This window comes from Molossus molossus, unplaced genomic scaffold (genome assembly GCF_014108415.1).
Source record: "Molossus molossus isolate mMolMol1 unplaced genomic scaffold, mMolMol1.p scaffold_m16_p_13, whole genome shotgun sequence".
Classification (NCBI taxonomy): domain Eukaryota; kingdom Metazoa; phylum Chordata; class Mammalia; order Chiroptera; family Molossidae; genus Molossus; species Molossus molossus.
Genome location: NW_023425348.1, coordinates 74,091,836 through 74,111,205, shown reverse-complemented (window position 1 = coordinate 74,111,205; position 19,370 = coordinate 74,091,836). Strand labels below are relative to the sequence as shown.

Genomic DNA, 19,370 nt, shown 5'->3' with positions numbered 1-19,370 from the left:
TTTTTTCCCGATACTATGCTGACTTGATCCCTATCATCGTGATACACACACCCCCACCCCAAACAAAAATACACATACATAGAATTTAAGTCTCCCAGAGCCAGAATTCTGAGGTTTTTTTTTTTTTTACCCCATTCTCATCTCTACCTCACATTATCAAGACTAAAGTTTTTGTTCTACCTATTCTTTGTCTATACTCTGTCCCCTCTTCTGAGAGGTCCATGAGCATCTTCCTTGCCACATAACAAGTTTAGTTCTTGGCTCTGGATATTAAAACAGCCAACAGGAATGGGAGGATAAAACTGAGCTGGTCATTCCAGATTAAATTAACTTCGAGTAGAAGGCACACTGTGTACTGACGCAGATCAATCTCTGACTTCTCAGTCATGGGTCAGATGCAAGGGAAAAGAAGAGTATACCAATGAACAGGCAGGGCTGTGGTTAAGAAAAGCTGGTGCCACAGATATACAGTCCTTTATCCCCAGAAAGGATAAGCCTATTGCATCAGCAACCTTACCCTGAAAAGCAATGGTCTTATAGTATGAAATGCCTATTGACCCATTCTATTTTGATTGAAAGGTCAGGGAAGAGCAAAAGAGGGTGCTGGATTCTTGGGAGAGAGAACATGAAAAGCTTAGACATTTTCCTTGGTTTTTTTTTTGCTTAATCCTCACCCAAGGATATTTTTTCATAAATTCTTAGAGTGGAAGGTGGGGGAGGGGAGAGAGAGAGAAACACTGATGTGAGAGACACATCAATTGGTTGATTCCTACACGACCCCAACCAGGGCAAGGGATCCAACTTGCAACCCAGGTATGTGGCCTTGAACAGGAATCGAATCTGCAACCCTTTTGACCACAGGCTGACATTCTAACCACTGAGCCAAACTGGCTAGGGCTAGACCTTTTCTCGAGTCAGCTGTTAGTATCCCTGGCTAAGCTCTGCTACCTTCTAATTGTAGGACCCTAGGCTTAACTATTTGATCCCTTTATGTCTGAGTTTCCTTCTTTCATAAAAGAGGTAATAATAAAATGTACTTGTAGGGTTATTATGAAGATCAAATGAGTTAATATATGCACAGAGTGCTTAGAACAGTGCCTGGCACATAGTGTTAGCTATTAATATGACTAACCATTTTTAAAGAATCAGGCTGCACTCAAAAGCTGATCAGTAAGGAAAGAAAAGGCAAGGAAACATTTTCCAGCTAGTGCACGAGACATCACATGATCCCTGCTAATGAGACACCACAGAAAAGAGGGTCAGAGACAAAAAGTGCCAGAGAACTTTGTTCTCTATGTCCCAGATGCCCTGTCTCCCATATATCAATAATAATGTCATCTTGATAATATGTACCCATAACTCTGTGATTTTCCTCCCCAAAACCAGTAATTCCAGTTTAATCATGTGATAAATATGAGACAAATCCCAATAGGACATTTTACAAAATATACCTGACCATCCCCGGAGATTTTGATTTGATTTAATTGGCTGGGGTGGGGCCAATTACAGGTCTTTTCTAAGGAATCTCCCTCCACTGGTAGTAATTAAAAAATGTGGCACCAAGGTGAGAAGCAGAGTTTACTTAGTTGATCTCACTTACTCCTCTTTCACTCCACTCCATTCCATGACTTTTTGCTGTCCCTCAACACCCCAAGTTCACCTCTACCTTAAAGCCTTTGCATTCACCATTCTTTCTGCCTTAACCTTCCCAGACTTTTAAAAAAAATTCTTAGAGCCCTGGCCAGTTTGGCTCAGTACCTGCGGACCAGAGAGTCCTGGGTTTGGTTTCCACTAGGGGCACAAACTATAAAAAAAAAATCTTAGATCATCAAATGAAATTTTCATAATAAAGATTATGGAAGAGTCCATGCCCTGAACAGGACACAATTAGATGGCTTTTCCCTTCCATGTAACCCTGCAGAAGCCCTCTAGACTCTCTTTAATGAAGGTCTATCACCATGAATGTTGAGCCCCTGAAAAATCAAGCTGTTGTAAAAGGGATCCCCATAAGCTCATATTCCCTCCATTGAGTAGTATTTTCACCTGTGCTAACAGCACATTACAATGGCTAGAACTATGTTATTTCTCTCACTTTGAGAGCCAGCTAATCCCTTTACAGTTGTATGAATCAAACCAATCATCTCTGCTAAGAATCACTGGACTCTGCACAAGCAACACTGAATAATAACATAATAGGAGGGTTTCTAGGTCTTTGCAAGATCTCATAATTCAAGTCTCTGCCCAAATGTTATATACTCAGAGATGCCTCCCATGACTACCTTATCACAAAGTAACCCTCTACTGCCACAGCACTCTTTCATTACTATGACATTGTTTTTTATTTTATTTTATTTTTTTATTAATTAATTTTTGTTACAGATGTTTCTCCTTTTCCCCCCACTGACTCACCCTCCCTCTCCCTCCCCTATGACATTGTTTTCATAGTACATACTACCATCCAAAATAATTATCTTTTTCCCCAGCTAGAAGGTAAACTGCATGAAAGTTAGCGCCAGTATGTCCTTTTCACTGAATACTTCTAAGACTTATTAAGGTTAAGAAAACACATTTTGAAGGAGAGGCTAAAATGGGGAATCCCAGAACTGCAGGCCTCATGTAAACTTCCCATAAAACCATTTTGGGTGACACCAAGCCATTCCCTTGGAAAATCCAGAATTTTTTTTTTTTTTATCCTCACCTGAAGACATTTTTACATTTATCCTCAGATAGAGCAGGAAGGAGAGAGGAAGGAAGAGAGAGAGAGAAACATTGATGTGAGAGACATCGAGAGGCTGCCACCCACAGGACCCCACTGGGGCTGGGGACAAACCAAGGTACATGCCCCTAGCAGGAACTGCAACCAAGGTACATGCCCCTAGCAGGAACAGAACCTAGGACTCTTTGGTGCACGGGTCGATGTCTAACTGCTGAGCCAAACTGGCCAGGGCCAGAAATTTTTTTGAACAGCATAAAATAGAAACAGAACACATCATATGCAGTAAGATAAACAGTGATCCATTTGAGTTATTTAAAGGTATATCTGGCCCTGGCCGGTTTTTCTCAGTGGTTAGAGCGTCGGCCTGCGGTCCAGAGAGACCCAGGTTTGGTTCCCACTAAGGGCACGTACCTCAGTTGCAGTTTGTTCCCGGCCCTGGTTGGTCGTGTGGGTGGCAGCCACTCGATGTGTCCCTTTCACGTCGATGTTTCTCTTTCTCTCTCTCTTCCTCTCTCTCCGTCCCACTCTATCTGAACAAAACATGAAAAATGTACTCGGGTGAGGATAAAAAAAAAAAAATAATAATAATAATAAAGGTATATCTGTGTGTGTGTGCACGCGCGCGGAAATGAAGTTACAATGTAAAATATATTTCCCCTACTGTCGATTATGTTCAAAATAGTTTTAAAACTACTAGTCTATAGTTCTGAGTATATCTAATTGCACTTTTACTGTTCAACAAAAATGATTCATTAAATGTAACTCTGAATGCAAATTCCCTTGATAACATAAGGATTTTTTCCCTTTTTTATTGAATGTATTGGGGTAACACTGGTTAACAAAATTATACAGGTTTCAGGTGCACAATTCCACAACACACCATCTACACACTGTATTGTGTGTTCACCACCCCAAGTCAAGTCTCCTTCCATCACCATTTATCCTCCCATATACTCTTCCACCTCCCCCCATACCACTTGCCCCCAGCAACTACCACCTGTTGTCTGTGTCCATGAGTTTTCTTTTTTACTTAACCCCCCAACCTAGTAGCCCCTACCCCTAAGGATTTTCATATGAATAAACCCATAAACCTGACAAAACTCTTTTGTCAGACCCAATGACCCATTTTCTGAGCCACAAATTATGGTCACAGTAAGAAAAACCTGCATATTTAAGATGAGATGTTATGACCCAGATGAGAAGTCATAAATTGAGCTGTGTAACTATATTTCTATGATAAGGTTGGAGCACAGGCTCAATTCAAATTTAAACCTACAAAATCCTTTGGAGACAAAATCCTATGGGTCCAAACTAGAAATAAAGCACAGAAGAAAAAAAGGACTTTAAAATTCACTTCAGTGACTAGGTATCAACCTTGTTCCTTCAAGATGCTCATCTTAGTTCTTTCGGCCTAGCCTTCAGTCTGCCTCTGCCCAAATCCCCTCTTGTACATTCATCCTGGTTTTCTGCCCATTCTGGCTTACTCTGAAATTTGCTTTAAGCATCAGCAGCCCTTGGAAACAATTTGGTCTTCTACCACCAATACCAGCCACTCACAGCCTGGAGCACTGAGATACCAAACCATACATTGTACAAACTTATTTCTATACTAGTATGTCTAACTAGACTCCTCATATAAAAAATAATAAAAACAATAGCTAACATTTATTGAATACTTACAATGTCTTAAGCATTGTTAAGTATCTTATCACAAACTAAGCCATTTCTACAAAATCCTATTTCTAAACATCATACTCATTTATATATATATATATATATATATATATGTATACACACACACACACATATATATAATTTTTTTCTTTATTGATTTTTCTTCTTTATTGAGAGAAGAAGGGAGAAGGAGAGAGATAGAAACATCAATGAGAGAGAACACTGATTGGCTGACTCCTGCATGTGCCCCCCTGGGGATTTGGCCCACAACCTGGGCATGTGCCCTGACTGGGAATCGAACTGCCGACCTCTTGGTGCCTGGGTCCATGCTCAACCTCTGAGCCACACTGGCTGGGCAACATTATACTCATTTTAGAGATATAGAAATAAGGTCAAACTTAACTTGCCCAAGATCAAAAGGCAAGTGGCAGAGCTAGAGTACCGCTATCTCTCTCTAATCCCACATTATGTTTTATTTTTTCTTTATAACATTTATTATATCTTTATTTGCTTATTTGTTCTTCTCTATTTCCTTCTAATATAATATAAACTCCAGTAAAAGTAAGGACCTTTTCCCATTTTGCTCACTGCTATATCCCCAATGCTTAGAAAGCACTGGCCCTTGGCTGATGCACAATAAGTACTTGCTAAATGAATGAATGAATGAATGAATGAATGAATGCAGTATAACAAAGGTCTTCCCATCATCATGCCAAGTTGCTTTTAATATCCCAAGAGACTTACTCTTTTGCCAATAAGCAAATGTGCATTGTCCTCGAAACAACTGAAACCAGAGGTGAACTGAAACTAATTAAAGCTGCAACCAAGCTCTAGCCAAATTCAAATCATTACTGGATCAAAAAGATCAGCTTCTCATCCTAGCTACCTAACACAGCAAATGGCATGCCCTTTCTGAGGGGGAAAAATATTACTCTAGTGTCTACAGTTCTTTTAAACACAATGTCTAGTAGAATGAAAGATTATGAGATATGAAAAAAAAACACACGAAAATGTGACATATAATTAAGAATCAGACCCCAAAAGATTCAGAAAAATAGACCTTTAAGAAGTAACCAGCCCTGGCTGGTTTTGCTCAGCGGTTAGAGCATCGGCCTGCGGACCAGAGAGTCCTGGGTTCAGTTCCCACTAGGGGCACAAACCAAAAAAAAAAAAAAAAATAGTAACCAAATAGGCATTCTAGAATTGAAAACACAGTATCATAAATTAAGAATTTAATGAATAACACAATGGAGTATTTGTAGCTATAAAATAAATTTTAAAGTAAATAAACAAACAAACAAATAGATCTATGGCGTTATTTCCAAGACAAACTGTTAATTTAAAAAGGCAAAGTAACCCTGGCTGGTTTTCTCGGTAGTTAGAGTGTAGGCCCACAGATCAAAGAGTTGCAGGTTCAATTCTGGTCAAGGGCACATACCACTGTTGCAGCTTAATCCCTGGCCCCATTTGGGGTCATGCGGAAGGCAACCAATCGATGTGTCTCTCACGTCGATGTTCCTTCCTCTTTTTCTCCCTCCCATTCTATCTGGAAAAAAAAATCAATGGAAAAATATCCTTAGGTGAGGATTTTAAATAAATAAATAAATAGGCAAAGCACGAGGAGAATTTGTATCACTCAAAAAACCCATAATTTCAGTTTCACCATGATGAAAACCTCAGACAAATCAAAACCAAGACATGCTACAAAACACCTGACTAGCACTCCTCCAAACTATGAAGGTCATCATAAATAAGAAAATGTAATGTGGCCATAAGAACCTGGTACAGAAGTCGTCAGAGAAAAAATTGCTAAAGTTCTAATAAAGTCTATAGTTTAGTAAGCAATACTGTTTCACTGCTTAGATAAGCAGAGTACAGTAAGCAGATTTTGAACTCGGGACATTAACTGATTGAAAGAAACTGAGCTGTGCATTTATTTGACTGAGGGTTGAAAGTGAGGTTGGCAGGGGAGGAGAAGGTAACAGAAAGCAAAGCCTATGGCATTTGGGACATTTATAGGAGACCCTTTCCAAAAAGACTTGGAATCTTCCCACTCTTGCCAAACAGTAAAAATCCCAGAGTAAAGGGATTTAAAAAATGAACTTGTCACTACCTCACCCTCCAAAGGGAACAATGGGGAGTGTTGCCTTGGAGCTGAATTAAATGGGTTGAGGGGGATGGCTTGGGTTGGGATGAAAGAAAATTCTTCAAAAGGTTGTAAACTTGGGAAGATGACTCTTGCAAATTTGGTCTCAAACAATTTAGTTTAAGGAGGTTTTCTAAACAAGTTATACTTTCAGGCCTTAGCAGAAGCAAACTCAAACTCTCCTTCAAAGAATACAGTTTCATGCCAAGACTTGGGAAATCCCCACAAATAATTTTTTAAAGGCAATGAAAAGCCATGCAGTCAAACATAATGAATAAATGGGAACAAAGAAACATAAAAAACACATCAAAAACAATAGCAGAGAGAGATCCTCCAAGTCTTCATGTACTGCAATTATCCCAGATTATAAATGAATATGCTTACTGTTTTGTTTTGTTTTTTTTGGTATGTGCCCCTAGCGGGAACTGAACCCAGGACTCTCTGGTCCACAGGCCAACACTCCAACCGCTGAGCCAAATCGGCCAGGGCTATGCTTACTGTTCTTAAAGAAATAAAGAGGATAGCTACAGTATGAACAAAAGATAGTAAGAGGATATGATTCACAAATTTATACTAATACATTTGTAAATTTAGACAAAATAAACAAACTTCTGGGAAAATAACATTAAAATTGATTTAAGAACATGGAAGCAGGGAACAGATTGAGGAACCTCAGAGGGAAGGGGGAAGATAAAATAACATATATGCATAACCAATGGAATTGGGGGGGGCAAGCAGGGGACAGCTATAATAATTTCAACAATAAAGATTTTATTTTTATTTTAAAAATAAAATCAATTAGGAAAAAATTTTATAATGTAAAACAAAACAAAAAAATTGATTTAAGGAAAATAGACAACTTGGACAGAACTATAACCATTAAATTGAATCATAGCCAAAAATACTACAGTCGGCCCTCGTTTATCGAGGTTAATCAGTTCCAGACTCTACCGCGACAAATGAATTTCCCAGAGTAGGATTCTTAATTTATACAGTCCTCCCTCGCCTCTTCGGGCTTCCACTTTCAAAGCTTCACTCTAAAGCTTCACTCTATCGCGGTTTTTTTAACCGCGGTATAGCATAGTGTTTGAAAAAACCGCCACAGAGTGAAGCCGGAAAGGAAGCAAGAAGTGGCGACTGACGAATGTATGCCAAACAAAAGTCTTTCTCCTGTTCTTCCCTACCTCTCTCCCGATTCCCCAACCATCTCTCTTTTTAAGTCCAGAAGGCTTCCACGGTCAGTTTTACCAATCATTCTAGGAAGAAATTTTCCAATCTTATACAAATACTTCCAGAGCATTAAAGGAGAAAGATAAAGAAAATATGTGAGAAGCAAACAATTTAACTCATATTATGAAGCCAACATAACCTTGACAGTAAAATCTCATGAGAACAGTAAAAGAAAGGAAATTTATGAGCTAATTTCTCCCATAAAATATAAATAAAACACCTACATAAATTATTAATAAACCAAATTCAAAGATATAAGGATACTTCATCATGACCAAGGTGGGTTTACCCTAGAAACACAAGGTTGCTTTAACTGTACAACATAATAATAATGACACAAAGGGATGGAAATAAGACCACATATGTACATATGCCTGCATTTGCGAAAAGAAGCACTTGAAGGATAAGCAAAAAACTTTTAATGAAAGTGGGAAACCAGGTGAAAGGGGCATAGCTGAAAGAGAGGCTTTTGAGACATGCAAACATATTACTGATTTTAAAAAGTAAATTAAGGTAATTAATCACATTAACATGGTAAGAGTTAAATCACACCAATACCCTATTAGATACAGAAAAAGCATTTGATAAAATTTAGTATCCATTCGATATTAAAGAAAATACTTTAATAAACTAGGACTAGTAGGGAACTTTCTTAATCTGATGAAATATATCTATAACAAACAAACTACTATCACATTATTTGTGGAATGTTGTAAATAATCCCTCAATTAGGAAGAAGGCCAGAATACCCACCATCAGTTGTATTAAACATTATAGTTGAGGTCTTATCCAAGGCAATAAGGCAAGCAAAAACAAATAACACGTATAAGACTAGAAAACAAAAACTGTCCCTCTTTGCAACTAATATGATCATGTATGTAGAATAAACCTATAGATTAATTATAAGAACATGTGAGGGAATTTAAGAAGATACCTTAAAGCAAAAATCAAAATATAAAAGTTAATTTTATTCCTATATACAATTAGAAAACTAAAAATAAAAACATTTTTACAATATTATAAAATTGTAAATATCCAGGAATAAATTTCACAATGATTTGTAAGATCTTTCAGAAAAAAATTATAAAACTGTATTGAAAGGTAATAAAAAGACCTAAATAAATGGATCAGAAAACTTCATATTGTAATTGTATTAATTATTCATATATTGGTTTATAAATTCAATACAATACAGAAAACGTCCTGCAGGCTTATTTTATATAATTTTATAGTATGAGTCTAGGAAATGTAAATGGCCAATACTGGCTGAGACACTCTCCTAGAAGAACAAAGTGGAAGAACTTGCTCTACCACATATTAGGACGTGTTACAAAGCTATGTTAATTGAGAAAAAATATTATTTACACGGGGACATACTAATAGATTAATAGTACAAAATAAGCTCTGGCCCATGTGGCTCAATGGTTAAAGCGTTCTCCTTAAACCAAAGAACCTCGGGTTTGATTCCTGGTCAAGGGCACATACCTGGGGTGTAGGTTGATCTCCAGCCCTTGCCAGGTGCATGCAGGAGGCAATCAATCAATGTGTCTCACTCACATTCATGTTTCTTTCTCTGACTCTCTGTCTCTCTCCTTTCTCCCTCCCACATTCTCTACCCCACCCTCCCTCTTTTCACTCTCTCTAAACATCAATGGAAAAGTGAGAATTAAAAAACAACAAAAAAAGTACAGAATAAAAAAGTCAAGAAATGCATTCACACACATATGGCACTTGATAAATGACAGGTGGCATAGCAGATCACTATAGAAAGGATAGGCTTTTCAATAAATGCTTCTAGAGCCCTGACTGGTCTGGCTCAGCAGTCAGAGTGTCAGCCCTTGGACTGGCTGAAGTATAGCAGGTTCAATTCCCCGTAAAGGGGACATACCTGGGTTGCAGATTTGATTTCCCTGCCCCGGTCGGTGTCGTGCGGGAGGCAACCAATCTACATGTCTCTCTCACATCAATGTTTCTCTCTCTCTCTCTCCCTTCTTCCCTTCCACTCTCTCTGAAAATCAATGGAAAAATATCCTCTGATGAGAATTAAAAAAATAAAAAATAAATCCTGCTAGAGTAACTGGCTATCTGTATGGAGGAACAAATGAAATTGAGCCCCTACCTCCACTACACAAAATCAATACTAGTGAAATGGACAAATTTCTAGAAACACATAGTCTCTCAAAACTGACCAGGAGGAGATAGAAAACTTGAACAGACCAATAACAACAAAAGAAATTGAAGAGGTAATCAAGACTCTCCAAGCAAACAAAAGCCCAGGCCCGGATGGCTTCATGGGGGAGTTTTACTGAACATTGAAAGAAGAACTAACACCCATTCTCCTTAAATTATTTCAAAAAATTCAAGAAGAAGGAGGACTTGCAAACTCATTTTATGAGGCCAGCATAATTCTAATTCCAAAACCAGAATATGAAATTACAAAGAAAGAAAACTACAGGCCAATATCCCTGAAGAACATAGACAACAAAATCCTGAACAAAATACTAGCAAATCAGATCCAGCAATACATCAAAAAAATTATTCACCATGACCAAGTGGGATTCATTCCAGGGGTGCAAGGCTGGTACAATATCCGCAAATCAATAAATGTCATACACCACATAAACAAAATGAACAATAAAAACCACATGATCATATCAATAGATGTTGAAAAAGCATTTGACAAAATCCAGCACCCGTTTCTGATAAAAACACTCAGCAATGTGGGAATAGAGGGATCATATCTCAACACAATAAAGTCCATATATGAAAGACCTACAGCCAACATCATACTCAATGGGCAAAAACTATAAGCATTTCCCTTAAGAACAGGAACAAGACAGGGATGCCCGCTTTCGCCACTCTTATTTAACATAGTACTGGAAGTCTTAGCCACAGCAATCAGACAGGAAGAAAAAATAAAAGGGATCCAAATTGGAAAGGAGGAAGTGAAACTGTCATTATATGCAGATGACATGATATTATACATAGAAAACCCTGAAGATTCCATCAAAAATTTATTAGAATTAATAAATGAATCTGACAAGGTAGCAGACTACAAAACTAATGTCAAGAAATTGACAGCATTCTTATACACCAATGATAAAGTAACAGAAAGAGAAACTAAAAGGAAAAAAAAAAAATCCCATTTACCATCACGGCAAAAAAATTAAGATACCTAGGAATAAACTTAACCAAAAAGTAAAGGACCTATTTGCAGGAAACTACAGGACACTGAAAAAAGAAATAGAGGAAGATATAAAAAAGTGGAAGCACATACCTTGTTCATGGATTGGAAGAATTAACATCATTAAAATGTCCATATTACCCAAAGCAATCTATAGATTCAATGCCATCTCCATCAAAATACCAATGACATATTTCATAGAACTAGAATAAATACGTCAAAAGTTCATATGGAACCAAAAAAGACCCTGAATAGATACAGCAATCTTGAAAAAGACGGACAAAGTAGGTGGGATCACAATACCGTATATCAGGTTATACTACAAAGCTACTGTAATCAAAACAGCCTGGTACTTGCACTAGAACAGGCATATAGACCAGTGGAACAGAAGAGAGAACCCAGAAATGGACCCAAGACATTATGCTCAAATAATATTTGACAAAGGAGGCAAGAGCATACAATGGAGTAAAGACAGCCTCTTTAATAAATGGTGTTGGGAAGGTTGGACAGCTACATGCAAAACAATGAAACCAGACCACCAACTTACACCATACCCAAGAATAAACTCAAAATGGATAAAAGACTTAAATGTGACCCATGAATCCATAAAAATCCTGGAAGAAAATGTAAGCAACAAAATTTCAGACATCATACGCAGCAGAATTTTCAATGATACATCACCTAAGGCAACAGAAACATAGAAAAAGTGAACACACGAATCTACATCAAACTCAAAAGCTTCTGCACAGCAAAGGATACAGTCATCAAAATGGAAAGGCAACCCAGTGTATGGGAGAGCATAATTGCCAACGATATATCAGATAAGGGGTTAATTTCCAAAATATATAGAGTGCTCATACAACTCAACAAAAGGAAGACAAAGAACCCAATTAAAAAATGGGCAGAGAAGCTAAACAGACACCTCTCCAAACAGAACATACAAATGGCCAAGAGACATATAAAGAAATACTCAACATCACTAATCATCAGAGAGATGCAAATTAAAACAACAATGAGGTATCACCTCACACCTGTCAGAATGGCCATCATCAACAAATCATCAAACAACAAGGGTTGGTGAGGGTGTGGAGAAAAGGGGACTCTAGTACACTGCTGGTGGGAATGCAGACTGGTGCAGCCACTATGGAAAACAATATGGTGTTACCTCAAAAAGTTAAAAATTGAACTGCCATTTGACCCAGTGATCCCACTTCTAGGAATATACCCTAAGAAGCCTGAAACACCAATCAGAAAGAATATATGTACCCCCATTTTTATAGCAGCACTATTTACAATAGCTAAGATCTGGAAACAGCCCAAGTGTCCATCAGTAGACAAATGGATAAAAAGCTGTGGTACATATACACAATGGAGTACTATGCAGCTGTAAGAAAGAAAGATCTCCTATCCTTTGAGACGACATGGAGGGACCTGGAAAGTACTATCCTCAGCGAAACAAGCCAAGCAGAGAAAGACAAATATCACATGCTCTCACTTATTTGTGGAATATAATGAACATAACAGTCTGAGGAACTGGGTAGACCCAGAGACATGGAAGTAGGGTACAGACTGAACCCTCAGAAGAGGAGGTGGTGGGGGAAGGGAAGAGATAAACCACAGAACTTATATGCATATACGCATAACCGATGGACAAGGACAACAAAGCCGGGTATGGAGTGGGGGAGATGGGGAGGAGGTTGTCAATGGGGAAAAAATGAAGAAACATCTGTATCAAAAATAAATTAATAAAATTTTTTTAAAAAAAATCAATACTAAGTTGAACAAGACCCCCAAAGCACTAACAATAAAGAAAATTATTAATAAAAATTATACATTAAAATGAAGAACTTCATTCGAGGCACAAATTTTTAAAAAGAAAACAGTATCTAAGAAGATACTTGTAACTCATATAAACAACAAGGAAGTCAGAAGTGAATATATAAAACTCCAATAAATTAATGAGCAAAGGACAGAGAACCCAATACAAAAGTGAGCCAAAGAACTGAATGGGCATGTCAAAAGAAGAAATACAAGATATTCAAAGTCATCAATAACCAGAAGAATGCAAATTTAAACCATAAGATACTACATACCTACAAGATTGACCAAAATTAAAAATTCTGTAACAGCAAGTGTTGCTGAAGATACAGAAAAAGAATTCTCAAATACTCTTCATGACAATGCAAATTGGTACAACCACTCTGGAAACTAGACAGCATCTAGTAATATTAAAGATATTCATAACCTATGACCCAACAATCACACTCTTAGGTTTATATTTCATTTAAATGTATGTAGATACTCACTGGAAGACATGAACAAGACTGTTTATACTAATATTTTTTATAATGGCCAGAAGCTCCAGAATCTGGAAATCAAATGTTCACTATTGACAGAATAGGTAACTTGTGGCATGTTCATAAAATGAAATTCTATACAGCAAAGAAAAGGAACAAACCACAGCCAACCACCAGATGAATCTCACAAACACAATGTTGAGAAAATGAAGCAAAACCCCAAAGAATGCATGATAACAATATTATACCAATTGTGGCAAGTTCAAGTAAGTTTAGGAATGCGTACATATATGGTAAAAGTATAAAGATAAGCAAGGAAATTATAAAACATCAGGATAATGGTTACTTAAGCAGAAGGGAAATGGTTGTAACTGGAAAAGCGCATGGGGCTTTAACATCGCTAATAATCTATTTCTTAATAACTAGAGGTTACATTAGTATTTGTTTTATAATTACTCGTTAGACTGTGCATGCATTTTTACACACTTTTTGAGTGCGTCTTTTACAATAAAAAAAGTAAAATCTTAATACTAGGATTTTCATTATCAAAGTATTTGTTATCTCAGTGCCAGCAACTGCAAGGTGACTTATGTAATCAAAAGTTGTCCTAGAAGACACTTCTAGTTCATTCACTAATGAACTGATCACTTAATTAACTGACCACTCCAGCCCTGGGTAGCTCAGTTGGTTAGAGCATCGTCAGGATACACAAGGTTGTGGGTTCCATCCCCAGTCAAGGCACATACAAGAATCAACCAATGAATGCATGAATAAGTGAAAAAACAAATTGATGTTTCTCCCCTCTCCTATAAATAAACAAACATACATACACTCCACTAAAATGTTCCTCCCTAGTTAATGCCAGCAGTTTCTCTCACCGATTGCATACATCCACAGTATAAGTAAAAGGCAAGTCATTTGCAAATCCATTCACTCAACAAATACTTATTAATGTCTACTACTTTCCAAACACTGTTGTAGGGGACCAGCAAGGCCCTCTTACAAAAGATGTAGGACTGGGGACCCCCACTCCTATCCCAAGTTTGCCCCCACCTTTTCATCCTCCCTTCCAAACAAGTATCAAACATGAAGAACCTAAAAGGAACTCAGGACACACATGAAGTTACCAAAACCCCAACCTCGGGGAGTCTTTACACTACCTGCATGGATTCGTTGAGCAAAATTCAAGAGCCCCAAGTCTAGGCCCCGGTCTCAACAATGGCGATGCTGAGGGACACACCGCAAGTGGGGTCAGAACTAGGAAATGCCTCGCCTGGGCTCCAGCCACCAGAGGCTTGCAGTTTTCCAGAAATTGCACACTAGACTGTGTGTGCACATGGGTTTTTCTTGGCTGGGAGTCCAGAGCTTCCACCTGATTCTCTAAGGAGTTCAACTAAAGGGGTGCATAAGCACTGCTCCCAGCAAACCCAACAGACTCGCTTTCTGGGGACACGATGAGAATGCACGTGGCTACACCTACGCCACCGAGCTGACACCCGGCGCTCCGACCTCGAGGCCTATGCCCAGTGCCCAGCACTTACTCTCAGTTCTTCGAAGGCTTCGTCCAGGGTGGAGAGCTGGTGGCCCTGGTGAGCCCCAATGACCGGACAGAGGACACAGATGAGCTGCTTATCTTCCTGGCAATAGGTGCTCAAATCAAGCCCGTGGTCCGGACACTTCCTCTTGGCCACCCTCTCTGCTTCCATTTCTATTTCTGGGTCAAATTCACTCTCGGCCTCAGTTTCTCCCTCCGCCTCGGACTCTCCGTCGTCACGGTTGTCCTCCCCCTCGCTCTCTTGCTCATCCTCCATGTCTTCCTCGCTGTCGTCCTCGCTCTCCGCGTCGCTCTCGTCCTCGCTCTCGTCCTCCGTCCCGCTCTCCTCGCCGGACTCGCTGTCCTCCTCGGACTGGCTCTCGGGCCCCGCCTCGCTCGCTCCGTCTCCGTCGTCCCCCAGGCCGTCCTCGCCCTGGCCTGCCCCCTGGCCTCGGGGGCTCCAGGCCGCGGCGCCGTGGACGTACTGGGCCAGGTGGTGCCCGGGGAACTTCTGCCGGTGCCCGTCGGCGTGGCGGCGGCAGTAGCAGAAGCCGCACTCTCGGCACACTTCCTCGGCCCCGGGCGCCTCGTCGGGCTCGCACTGGTCACACGTGCCGTCGTGCGGCAGCTCCTCGAAGGCCGCGCCCACTCCGGAGGCCATGTGGGTGCGGTGACGAGGCCCGGGCCTCGAGGTCTCGGAGCGCGCCGCCCGGCCCCGCGGCCTCCGCGCGTCCTCCTCCCCCCGCCCGCCGCCGCCCGCGGGGCCGCGCGGGGTCTCGGAGCGGGCCTGGGGCCCCCGCGCACAGGAGCGGAGGGCCTGCCCGCCCGCTCCGCCGCTCGGCGCCCGCCGCGCTTCCCCGGGCCGCCCGGGCACTTCCGGCGCGGCGGCCCCGCGCCCCCGTCGGCCCCCGCGCCGCGCGGCCCGCTTGGCCTCTCGCTACCCGGCGGGATCGCGGCGCCGCGGCTCCCCGCACCGCCCCGGTTCCACTTTCCCTTTCCCTGTCAGGCGGACTCCTTTCACTTCCTGAGTCACTTAAAGTGGCAATGGCCCTTTTCCGCGGCTCCCGCGGGGGCTCTGCATTCCCGGAAGGAGGGGAGGATGAAGAGGCCTCCCCCACCCCGGCTCGGCGGCGGGAATTGGGCCCCGCCTCCCCCGGGCCCTCCCTGGAGATGTCAGCCCGAGTTGTCATGGCCACTAGGTGCACGCTTGGTTTCCGTCTCTCTCCTTCCCTGTGTCGCCCACCTCCCCTGTCCCCGCTGCTGCGTGCTCTGGAAGGGGTCAGGACAGGGTGTCGTTCACCCGAGCGCACCTGACCGCCTGCGATTTGCGCAGGGCCCTGGGAAGGGTTGTGTGGTTCTCCGGGGCTTGGGGAATCTCAGGGTCAGGCTGAGCAGACAGACGGTTTCCATCAAAGCAATACTATACTTGGTCTGTTTGCAAAGTCCGTTTGCATTCCTGCCTCCTAGGGCTCAGAACCTATAGGGTGGCAACCTCTGTGACCCTTTCTGAGAGCCCGCTTTGAGTTTGGCTGAGATGTCGGAGAGGTCAGTGGAGAAACGGTATTTCTCAAATGAGAGTTCCAGTGCTCAAACTGGGTTCCAAAGAGAGGAAAGGGGACTGTTATTTATTAACCAACACTAAAGTGCCAAGAATTTGGGCTAGATCTTTTGGTGGCTCTTTACAAGCCGATTTTTAAAGATCCACTGTCCAAGGGCCCCCAAATCCTGATACTACCACTTGTTGGCTTTGAGACCACAGAGAATGTAATTGATCTTTCTGTTTTCCACTTTTAAAGAAGTATGTATGTAAAGAGGAAATAATGGTGATACCTACTTCATGGGGCTGGGTTGTGGATGAAATGTAAAGGTGCCTACCTTGTACAGGTATTCACTATATTTTAACTGCTGTGTTATTATTGGCACAAATTATATTTAATGGACATAATGACCCTTTGAAAGAGGTTTTAAACATTTTTTTTTTAACACATTGAGGAATTTTGGCTGATTGCTGGTAGAATAGTCAAACCCTCCCCTCCCCCATCTCTCCCAGATATCTATGCCTCTCCAGTCATCGAAGAGCTTTTGTTTTGTATTTGGGAGAGAAATAGGACATTTTGATCTAGTCTCAGGAGAGGCTGAAGTGTGGTAGAGAAGAATCAAGGGCGATGGAATGGTGTCTGTTTTCCATGGACTCCCTTGGATAATTTTGAGCTTGAATTTCCAGATGAACATCACAAAAATGCCAGGGGATGGGGTGGTGTAAAAATCATTTAAAATAATTTTAATGTCTCCAAATATAATGTATGCTTACTCTCTGTGCAGCTTTTGTCAGAGATCTGTGTGTTGTTTTTTTTTAAAGAAATATTTGTTCTTTTAACCTCAGAAGAATTTTAGAGAATGTTAGGAGAAAAGTCAGAAGGTTTGTTTTTTTCCAATTCAATACACATTTCTTTTTTTTTTTTTTCCAGTTCATTTCTCTGGAAATTATTTCTGTGTCTGCATTCAAAACAGGGATTGATGCACCATTTTGAAAAATAAAACCTCAACAAATGTCAACTCAAACACCGACATTAGTATACTTAGAGAGTGGTATTTCTTGCTTTCAAACCAAGCAAAAAACACTATTCTGTAGGTATACTAATTTTCACCTCTCCAGGCTTAAAAGGAAATAGCTTTTACAAAAATAATGTTTTCACGTTTAGAAAATAATTTTTCATTGAAAACAATTTTTTAATGTCTTAAAATAATATATTGTGTTGTGTCCAAGATCTTTGGTGGGAAAGGAGGGGTGTCTTTTTGTTGTTATTTCTGTTGCTATTGTTTGTTCTTAATTTTACCTGACAGAAAGTTGAAATATCATATTGTGCAGTTCAGTATCTGACACTTCAAAATCCTTTTTTGAGCCCTCTGTAATAAGAGGATCTTAGAGGCAGAATTTGATGAAACTGTTCAAAGGGGACTTTATAAAGTTCCGGTAATGAGGCATGACAGACTCAATGAGACAGACCTTCTGTAACCCTCTGCATAGAAATCAGAACAGTCTGATTCCCCAGGAATTGGAACTTTGTTATATTAATCTGTTATTGCATGGAAAATTACCACAAAACACAGCAGCTTACGACAATAAACATTATCTGATACTTTCTATGAGCCAGGAATATGGGAGTAGCTTACCTGGGTGGTCTAACTCAGGGTCTCTCAAAAGATTTCAGTGAAGATGTTGGCTGGAGCTATAGGCACTTGAAGGCATGACTTGTAGGATTTGCTTCTAAGGTGGCTCACATGACTGCTGGCAGGAAGACCACCTTCTATTGGGCTGCTATAGTGTCCTCATGACATGGCAGTTGAATTCTCCCAAAGCAATCGATCCAAGAGACGGCAAGATGGAAGATACGATGTCTTTTATGACCTAAACTCAGGAGTCACACATCATCACTTCCAACATGGCCTACTAGTTACAGAGATCAGTTCTAGTCACTGTGGAAGGGGACTACATAAGGGCATGAGTACCAAGAGGTGGGGATCTTCCGGCCATTTTTTAAAAGATTTTTTTCATGGATTTTTAGAGAGAGAGGAAGGGAGAGAGAGAAACACTGAAATATTTGGCACCTCCTGCACGACCCCCACCAGGGATAGAGCCCCCAACCCTAGCATGTGTCCTGACCACCAGAGTCGAACCAGCAACCTTTCAGTGCACAGGAAGACAACCAACCAACTGAGCCACACTGGCCAGGGCATCTTTGGGGCGATCTTTGAGGTTGGCTACCATATTTTACCCTTTTACCCCTAATCATTCATATCTCTCAAATGTAAAATTTATCCACTTCTCCCAAAGATCCCCAAAGTCTCAAACCATCAGCTTAAAATCCAGAATCATATCTAAATAAGGTCCAGATGTGGATGAGGCTCTTAGGTGTAGTCTTAAATGCAGCTCCTCAAATATAGTTCATCTCCATCTGAATACTTGTTTTCGCCACACTCCCAACAGACAATGGTGGGACATATAACTGGTACAGACATTCCTGTTTAAAAGGAGCAAAGACACAGAGGAGTTCACTAGTTCACAGCAATCCTGAAATTCAGTTGGACACATGTTAGAAGTTCCTCAGTTAGAGCTCAATTCTACTTATGCCCAGGAATGACTCTCCATGTCTTTTTAAAAGCTCTTTATTCCACTCTCTGAGTCATCCTTTTCTATGAAAAGTAGCCCATGTTTGCAGCTATGTCACTAGAGAGTCTGCTTTCTGCCAGTAGAAGTAAGGTGCTCTAAAGGCCTCTTGTAATTTTGTACTGTCTCTGTTCCATTTAGTCCATGCTGGCAATATTTCTGGCAATATAATTTCATTTAAAATGTTGTGAATCTCCTATGAATCTTATTGGGGTACCACTTCATTGGACAAAAATCATACCTACAAAATCTCTTCGAGATAAGCCCTTTTCTACTCTGGAGAGTCCCTATACTGAAACTGCTGAGGCACAACACTAATAAACTTCTTTGAAGCTGTATCATTTGTCTGAATGATTCTCTAAATCACTGGTGTAGATCTTTTTGAGGTGTGAGCAAAGGGTTTTATAGCCACACTCTCAGC

General features: G+C 40.6%; 1 protein-coding gene across 1 annotated transcript in view; it reads right to left on the bottom strand.

Annotated features, from left to right (window-relative positions):
- Nucleotides 1–15,481, bottom strand: part of TRIM44 (tripartite motif containing 44) — a 123,587-nt gene extending 108,106 nt beyond the window's left edge. Inside the window, exon 1 of the mRNA XM_036259417.1 lies at nucleotides 14,789–15,481. Coding sequence (XP_036115310.1) covers nucleotides 14,789–15,442 — 654 coding nt within the window. The 5' untranslated portion in view covers nucleotides 15,443–15,481. The remainder of the gene's footprint in view (nucleotides 1–14,788) is intronic.
- Between the last annotated feature and the right edge of the window lie 3,889 nt (nucleotides 15,482–19,370).